Source organism: Asparagus officinalis, unplaced genomic scaffold (assembly GCF_001876935.1).
Source record: "Asparagus officinalis unplaced genomic scaffold, Aspof.V1 AsparagusV1_Un1001, whole genome shotgun sequence".
In the NCBI taxonomy this organism is placed as follows: Eukaryota; Viridiplantae; Streptophyta; class Magnoliopsida; order Asparagales; family Asparagaceae; genus Asparagus; species Asparagus officinalis.
In genome coordinates, this window is record NW_017973260.1 from 1 (window position 1) to 9,070 (window position 9,070).

General features: G+C 49.7%; 1 protein-coding gene across 1 annotated transcript; it reads right to left on the reverse strand.

The window, feature by feature from the left end:
• Window positions 1–3,325: 3,325 nt before the first annotated feature.
• Window positions 3,326–6,762, reverse strand: LOC109828310. The gene is made up of 5 exons (XM_020395336.1): window positions 5,628–6,762; window positions 4,942–5,571; window positions 4,484–4,876; window positions 4,247–4,411; window positions 3,326–4,168 (listed from the first exon to the last, which is right to left on the reverse strand). The coding sequence occupies exons 1-5, from the start codon at window positions 6,760–6,762 to the stop codon at window positions 3,420–3,422; spliced, it is 3,072 nt and encodes a 1,023-aa protein (XP_020250925.1). The 3' UTR covers window positions 3,326–3,419.
• Between the last annotated feature and the right edge of the window lie 2,308 nt (window positions 6,763–9,070).

Sequence of the window (9,070 nt, forward strand, 5' to 3'; positions counted from 1 at the left end):
GGTGCACCACCCCACCAAGGTATGCTATGCTCTTAAGGACAAGATCCAGGCTCTCATCGACGTCGGAATCATCACAATGAAGCAGCCGAAGGAGAAGAAAGTGGGTGCGAATGCAGTCACGATCGGCTTCGGCTCCTTTCCCGTGAGCCAGTTCCAGCTTGAGCCGGTGATAAAAGCAGCGGTGAAGACGGTGAACGATGATCCTCACAAGCAACGCCAGAATCCTTTGGGTTCATCCAGACTTGATTGAAGATTTACAATGGACTGGAACCTCTTCCAAGAAAAATTCAAAAGGAAAAGGCAAGTCTTGTTATGGAGTTTCTGTTACTCCAGAGGAAGATGACGAAACAATGCCTGTTTTCTCATTTCCCGACAATGAACATGGGAATGGTCGACTGGATGGGGTGGAGATGATTACAACTACCCCCGTACCTGCTGAGAAGACCCAACAGGAGCCCCTGCACCAAGATGTTCGAATCCCGAGGCAGTCTCTATTCAATCAGCAGATTGGAAGAGATAAACCGGGAGATTCAAACACTTCAGATCACTTCGATGTTATGACCCAATTGGCTAACATCCCAGTAAAAGTGACTCTACACGAGTTATCACGTCTCTCCAAAAACACTAGGGATGCGTTCAACATTACTCCTGACCAGCTCACTCAAATAGTTCAAGAAGCACTAATCAAGCAGAAAGAAGAATTTGAGGGCAAGATGGAATCGGCTATGCGGCAAATAAGAGAGTTGCAAGCTGAAAGGCATAAATTTCCTAAATCGGATCATCAGGCTGGGCCTAGCTGTTGCGTTACCCCAACCACGCCTATTCCAGATAGGACAAATACCAATGGTCCGAATTTGAATATGGTTGTTAAGACTGATTCTCCCCTCGATAACATTGGGAGTGGTACGACCAGATCCTTCAATGACACTGGGGGTGGCCCAATTCCTACCTCTCGACATCATGAAAGTAAAGACGAAAAGCAGAAGGAAATCGAGTCTGTCACCACCTCGACTAGACGCTATCCTAAAAGACAGAGGGTCGAAGAAAGCCAATCAGAGTTCGTACCCAGGTTCGCTGCTGATCAAGCGTCACAACGACAGTCGTGGAAGCGATCGCCACAACAGTCAATTCAGATAAAACGATACTCTTTCGAGGATGATGAGGTTCCAGCCATCCTCAAGTACCTCCTAAAAAGCGACAAAATCAAGCTCCCACCTATTAGAAGCCAGGAGGAAGCCAATGAAAGTTCAGACCCAAATTATTGTGAATACCACAGGAAGATCCTTCATCCCACCAAGGCCTGCTTTGCTTTAAAGAAAAGCATCCAGACCTTAGTTGAAGCCGGCGTCTCGACGGCAGAACAAACCGAATAAGAGTGACCATCACACTCCGACAAGTATATGAGTATAAACTGCTTCTTTCGAAACTCCAACGGGTATATGAGTATAAACTGTTTCCTTTGTATCTAACGGGAAGTTCCTGGAGGACATCATACAGGATGTTCTTAAGGATAACCCGATATTAATCAAAAGGGTTGGAAATAAGATATTGCTTATTCTCAGCAAATTCGAGCCCAAATGGGAAGGACCGTTCGTAGTAGAAACAGTCTACTCAAACGGCGCCTATCGCCTAGTCACCAAAGATGGTGATCGGCTGATGATGCCAATAAATGGCAAATTCCTGAAGAGGTACTATCCTTAGCACCTTTCAGAAGGAGCTGATGTATCGGGAAGTTCCCGGAAGAATACCACATTGGGGTATTCTTAGGGATAACCTGGTCGGTATAAGAGAGATGAACAAGAAGTCCACATTCGAACCCAAATGGGAAGGACCGTTTATAATAGACACAGGTTTGTCAGACTCTAGCCCTCATCAGATGAGATCCAATCATTCGAGGGATTAATTTTCCCTCACAAAACTTTCCTTTGTGTTCGATTACTCATAATCTTCGCCACACATTCCTCACTCGGTCAAACCTTACGACAGTTAGGACCAAAGCCAAAGTCCCCTCTCGATTCCTTCAATGAACGAGAGGTCCACTTTCAAACTCCCGAATGACCAAACCTTACGACAGTTAGGGTCATCTCGAACCCTCGCTTAGTCACAACTTACCCTGGTCGAGACTAAGACCGAGTCATCTTTTGTTCAAATGACCAAACCTTACGACAGTTAGGGTCGTTTGAACTTTCCGATTCTCGGAGTGGAGATCCCACTTCTAGTTTCATCCTGCGGATTCTGGAGGTGGAGATCCCACCTCGAGTTTCCCTCTTTTGCTGGAGATAGAATATAAAATTCTTCCTCTCCAGTTCTGAAGATAGAATATAAAATTCTTCCTCTTCAGGGTCAAATGACCAAACCTTACGACAGTTAGGGTCGTTTGAGCCTTTCGGATTCTGGGGGTGTGCCACCTCGAGTTTCCTTTCCAGCTGAAGATAGAATATAAAATTCTTCCTCTTCAGAGTCAAATGACCAAACCTTACGACAGTTAGGGTCGTTTGAGCCTTTCGGATTCTGGGGGTGTGCCACCTCGAGTTTCCTTTCCACCGGGAGATAGAATATAAAATTCTTCCTCTCCTCGGACCTTTCCGATGCTCGGAGTGGCGACCCCACTCCCAGTTCATCATTCCGGGTGCTCGGAGTGGAGATCCCATTCCCAGTTCATCCTTCCAGATACTGGGGGTGGGGAATCCCACCTCAAGTTTCCTTTCCAGCGGGAGATAGAATATAAAATTCTTCCTCTCCTATTTTGACACAACTTTCAATTTCCGATCCGCGCACTTGGTGCGTGGGGAATTTTATCCCGAATCCTAAGTAGGGATAAGTCAACACCTAACACGTGTTGCCGGGTAGCCTATTCCCGTAACAAGGGCAAAGTCTACGTATTCGAAGTCGTAGCAGCAAGTCTAAGGGAGTTCATTCCTTTAGCACAACGTTACATACGGAACGGATTTCGATAATCCGCATGCTAGCCCGATTCAAACGGTGATCGGTAAAGGCACATCAAACCCGTTGAAGGCTGGGGGTTTGCCAAAAACCCCAAAGTCAACGCCTAACACGCGTTGCCGGGTAGTCTATTCCCGTGAGAAAGACGAAGTCTACGTATTCAAAATCGTAGCGCTAAGAGCGTTAACTCTCTTAGCATAACGTTACATGCGGAACGGATTTCGACAATCCGCATGCTAGCCCGATTCAAACGGTAATCGGTAAAGGCACATCAAACCCGTTGATGGCTGGGGGTTTGCCAAAAATCCTAAAAGTATTATGGTCAATCATTTCAAATGGGATGAGGAATCATAATAAAGATAAAAGCCAGAGTCATAACATTAAGGGCTGGGGGTGTACCAAAACATCCTGTGAAAAGAAGCAAGTGCAGAGTCTCAAATACAAGATCAAGCAAAACGCGTACAACAACAAGTCCGTCAACCCGAAGGCAACCGACGGCTAAGAATATGAGACTCTAAACCGGAGAGCCTGTCCATATAGTCCTGCTCGAACTCCGCCTGCAGGCTAGCTCGAACAGAATCTTCGGAACTGTTGAGAACTTCCGCGGCTTCGCTTCGCAGCTTCATCAACCCCTCCTGTGCTGATCCAAGCCTGTCAAGCGTCCATTCGCGAGAACGCTCCAACCCAACCAGCTCCTCAGTAATGGTAGCAGCAGATTCTTCGGCACGTTCCAAGGCCTCCTTCAGTCTAGCTATCTCTGCATGAGTAGAATCTAGGGAGCTGACTATCTCAGCCCTACTTGTGTCCTTCCTCGCCAGAGTGGCCATCAGCTGTGCGACAGTGTGCTCACGTGATCGAAGCTCGCTACCAACGGAAGATCGCAGTTCATGCCACTGCGCCAACCTATCCTCCACCTGAGAAGATGCAAAGGAGGAAGCTCCACCAGCCTTCAACTCTCTCAACTCTAAGATCTCTGACTCCAGGATAGCGAATTCAGCAGTGAAAGAGTCGGCCAGCTCCGGATGACCTTCTTCCCTCATCATCACCATGTGACGAGAGAAAGAACGCCTGAACTGATCAAAGCAGCATCCCCTCTGGAGAAGCTTCTCGATCATACCATTATAGAAGGTCGTAAAATAACCAAGATCCATACGAAAAACATCTCTGTCTGGATCGGTGCTGACCAAAAGAGCGTGGACATGCTCATAAAGAGAAGATCGAGATCCTGAAAGCGGCAATACAAGAAGCTAAGGGACTATCAAAAAAAAAAAACGATAATCCGAGGGGAAAATTCGAGGCATACCTGTGCCGGTAGAAGTCCCCTCGGGTTGAGACCCGACAGAATCCGAAGTGCCGACAGGAGTGGTCATGGGGGGTGTGTCAACCCTCGTGGGCAAATCAGTCGTATCATTCGGTGGAGGTGGGAAAACACCCGCGGCTATAGCAGCATCAGGCACATCGCCTGGTCCTATAGTTACCTTTCCTTATTAGCCAAAATGGAAATTTAGGCAAGTAAAGAAAAGCGGGAACGGATATATACCTGTGAATGAACCACTTTCAAAGAGTGGTCTCATAGGTCTTTCCGAAGTCTGCTCGGCCAACATATCGGCCAATAGTCCAGCATCAGGTTTCGAGAAACCAGGTACAGGAGCATACCCCCGTTCCTCAAAACTTACATCCGGAAAGACTCCATCCCCAGCTAGCCCTTCTCTAGCGACATCTGCAAAATAACCAAAGTGTTGGAAAGATGCACAAGAGAGAAAACAAAGGCTGGCAGATGGTTTGTAAGCGGTCTTCTTTCTCTTCGAAGTACCAGTCCTCACAGAACCCACAGGTTGATCACGCACAGGCTTACTAATCGTAGCAGCTCGATCTCCTAGCCCTGGGTTCGCGGAATGAGAAGCGAGTGGCTCATGATCGCCAGTGGTTCTACCTGAAATGATGACATCTATAAGTACTAGATGGATTTAAGAAAGGGAGTCAAAGGGTATGACAAACCTGTACCGAGTTCGCCTTGGTCGGTGTCTATATCTGCAAACTCCCCCTCAGGAGTCTCGACCTCATCATCAAGAGAAGATTTACCGCGTCTCTTCCCCTGCTTCTGAGCAATCTCAGCCTTACGAGCAGCCATCATGGCGGCCCGCACTGAGTAATCAGACTCTAACTCTGAAAAGGTCTTCACGCCTATGAATTCATAAGCAGAGAGGAGCCACTTGCAGCTGAGAAAAGTGATCTTCGGCCTACGCCTATAAGAGGGAAGAGCAAAATGGGCCCCGGTGCAGCCCGCCATAGTCCACAGCCATGCTCGCACACCGTCAACAAGTCCTCCCTCGACCCTCAATCCACGGCTGGGATTCCCGATATATAACTGGTCATAACCAAACTGGCGAGCAAAACGGCAAGGGAGGTAAGGCTCTATATAGCATCGGTTCTTCACCCGGAAAACAAGATATCCGACACGGATATTAATCAACCAACGAAAACAACCGATGTCGAGAATAGTACGGTTACTTCTGGGTTTCTCATCATCAGTCAAAATGTCGCCATAGCGACCCGAAAACTGAGGGAAGCACTTGAAGAACTCCCAACCTTTGCGAACTTGAAGCTCCTGCTGATCTTCTCCAACAGCTGCAGATATGGGACAGAAACATCAACGGCATCAGGCGCCGACATCAGGTCAGGACGGTGAAGAACGAGCCACGCCATCAGATATGCGTAGGGGAGCTCGACCTTGGGACAGATGAGCACAGTAGATGGCTTAGGACCCACCTGAGTAAAGCTACGGACCACACTCCTGAGTCCGCAATGGATACTGGCAACCATCGCCGGAAGCAGAGAGAGTTCCCTCCCATGAGCCAACTGAACCGCGGGAAAAAGCACCTCAAGAGGTAAGGCATCCGAACACTGGTGAGGAACAACGCACTTCTTCAACCAGAGAGCAAGATAGCCCGCCAACAGAGACCGAGGCTTGATAGACTTCTGCGCACGGCAGAGGAACGAGCGAAACTTGGTCCCCGCAGGGAAGGCGCCTTCAACGCTGGCAGTGGTATAGGATTGGGCCCCACTCTTCTCCACCAACTCGTTAACGGCAGTGACAGTCAAAATATCTAGCTCGCGAACAGAGTCGCTGGAACTACCCTCCAAGTTCTGGAACAAATAATTGGCAAACTGCCTCAAACTAATCTTCCTCTTTGTCTTCGCGGGAGGAGAAATCTGGATCAAGGCAGTGTGATAATGACAGGTGAGGTCCCAGAGGGTGTCATACATGTCGGGATCATCATGCTTCAACTGCCATAACTGCCGATTCGAAGGAAAGTACTCCTGATAGGGGTAATCTCCCATCAGAAGACCGGAAACCTGATGCATCTCATGGAGGGCTAACCCCAACTCTCCGTCACCGGTCAGAAAGGTGTTGCTATCGGGTATGTACGTCTCCAACAATGCCAAGAAATGGCGGCAGCTAACGGGAAGTCCATACATAGTAGCCCGTATAGGCACATACAGGCCACTGCTCTTCAGGATCTTCTCCCAACGGCCCAAGACGTAGCCAGTCATACGGGGCCACCACCCCTTGGGCAAAGAAGAAGCCCAACCATAGCATCGGTACTCCGGGTGAGGAAGCTTTCTCCCGAGGAGAGCCAACCTGTTCCTCACTGTAGAAGCAACTGCAAACATCTCGTCTGGGGGCGCGGCGTCAAGGCCCATGATCCCGGGTCTTAGGCCACGAACAGGATGATATCCGCCGGAACCAGGGGTCTTCCCATGAGAAACATACCCAAACTGAACCCGCTCGGCGTCATCAGTGAGTTTCCAAGACATCCGTCTCTCCACACCCTGTCCCTCCAGATGAGTAAAGGAACAATGGCGAGGGACGGAAGGAATATATAGGAGGGCACTCTCCTCAAGGGTTAGCCAAGGGTGTTTTGCCCGAGTTTTGACCCCCGCGCGACAGTTTGATACCACGAATCATTTCTTTTACCCCCCAATGTTTCCACAAAAGTTGATTCTCCCACGCCGACGGTTGAAAATAGGGGTGAACTTCACACATCAACGATCGGCGATTCGAAACCCTAAGGCGGACGCCGGTCAACGCGTAGCCCTAGGTCAACGCCGGACAGCGCGTTGCGACAAAAGTCAACACGTGGCGACGAAAGTCAACACGTGACGACAAAAGTCAACCCATGACGACGAAAGTCAACCCACGCGGTTCAAAACCCTAAGGTGAGCGCCGGTCAACGCGTAACCTTAGGTCAACGCCGGACAACGCGTTGCGACAAAAGTCAACACGTGACGACGAAAGTCAACACGTGACGACGAAAGTCAACCCACGCGGTTCAAAACCCTAAGGTGAGCGCCGGTCAACGCGTAACCTTAGGTCAACGCCGGACAGCGCGTTGCAGCAAAAAGTCAACACGTGACGACAAAAGCCAACCTACGCGGTTCAAAACCCTAAGGTGGACGCCGGTCAACGCGTAACCTTAGGTCAACGCCGGACAGCGCGTTGCGACAAAAGTCAACACGTGACGACGAAAGTCAACGCGTGACGACAAAAGCCACCCCACGCGGTTCAAAACCCTAAGGTAGACGCCGGTCAACGCGTAACCTTAGGTCAACGCCGGACAGCGCGTTGCGACAAAAAGTCAACCCCCAGTGATTCAGAACCCCAGGTCAACACGATGTGACAGGGATAGCAAGTTCAAAAGTCAACTCAATGACACGAGCCAAACTCAACTCACCAGCTATAAACTCGAGATTCTATAAAACTCGAGACTCCAACGACGGCCAGGCGATAAACGCAGCGCCGGAACAATCTCGGTTACTCGACAAAGCACCGGATATACCGAAGATCGAAGGAGCCGAGAGTTGAAGCAAACCACAGGTCCCTTAGGCCGACTGAAGGTTGGACCAATCATATCCAAAGTATTCCGGTCTCTTCTATAAAAGAAACGAGTCCGAAACACTTTGGAGGGGGTATCTGTAGGCATCAAAAATTGCCGATAGGTCCCCACTCACAGCTCGATGTTAACGATCGACGATTGAACGTCACTACCCGGTTCACAAGGGTTCAAATGACGCCGGTGAACGATTGAAGCGAACCGACGGACTATGTGAGCCGACAGAATGTCAGAATCACGGGGATATGGATTGACCGGAAACCCCGCGACCGCTGCAAAAGGACCAACGCCCGCCGTGTCCCGATCTGATAATCCAACCATCGGGGCCTACAGAGCTCATCGCCAAGATTCCAACGCATCCGAAATCATTCGAATCCGAGTTGGGACGGCGGATCAACGGCAAATACACCTGGGAACACCTCGGACCAGACTGAGACACCCAGGGGCATCCCGGCCAGGACGAAACACCCGAGGGGTGTCTTGGCAAAGCCAAGACACCCCAGGGGTGTCTCGGCCAGGCCGAGACACCCCCAAGGTGTCTCGGCCAGGCCGAGACACCCTAGGGTGTCTCGGCTTGGCCGAGACACCCTTGGGGGGTCTCGGCCTGGGCGAGACACTGGCCGGGTAGCCTATTCCCGTAACAAGGGCAAAGTCTACGTATTCAAAGTCGTAGCATTAAGTCTAAGGGAGTTCATTCCTTTAGCACAACGTTACATGCGGAACGGATTTCGACAATCCGCATGCTAGCCCGATTCGAACGGTAATCGGTAAAGGCGTATCAAACCCGTTGAAGGCTGGGGGTTTGCCAAAAACCCCAAAGTCAACGCCTAACACGCGTTGCCGGGTAGTCTATTCCCGTAAGAAAGACAAAGTCTACGTATTCGAAGTCGTAGCATTAAGTCTAAGGGAGTTCATTCCTTTAGCACAACGTTACATACGGAACGGATTTCGATAATCCGCATGCTAGCCCGATTCAAACGGTGATCGGTAAAGGCATATCAAACCCGTTGAGGGCTGGGGGTTTGCCAAAAAACCCCAAAGTCAACGCCTAACACGCGTTGCCGGGTAGTCTATTCCCGTGAAAAAGACGAAGCCTATGTATTCAAGATCATAGCACAAAGCCTCAGAGAGTTTACTCTCTTAGCACAACGTTACATGTGGAACGGATCTAGACAATCCACATGCTAGCCCGATTCAAACGGTGATCGGTAAAGGCACATCAAACCCGTTGA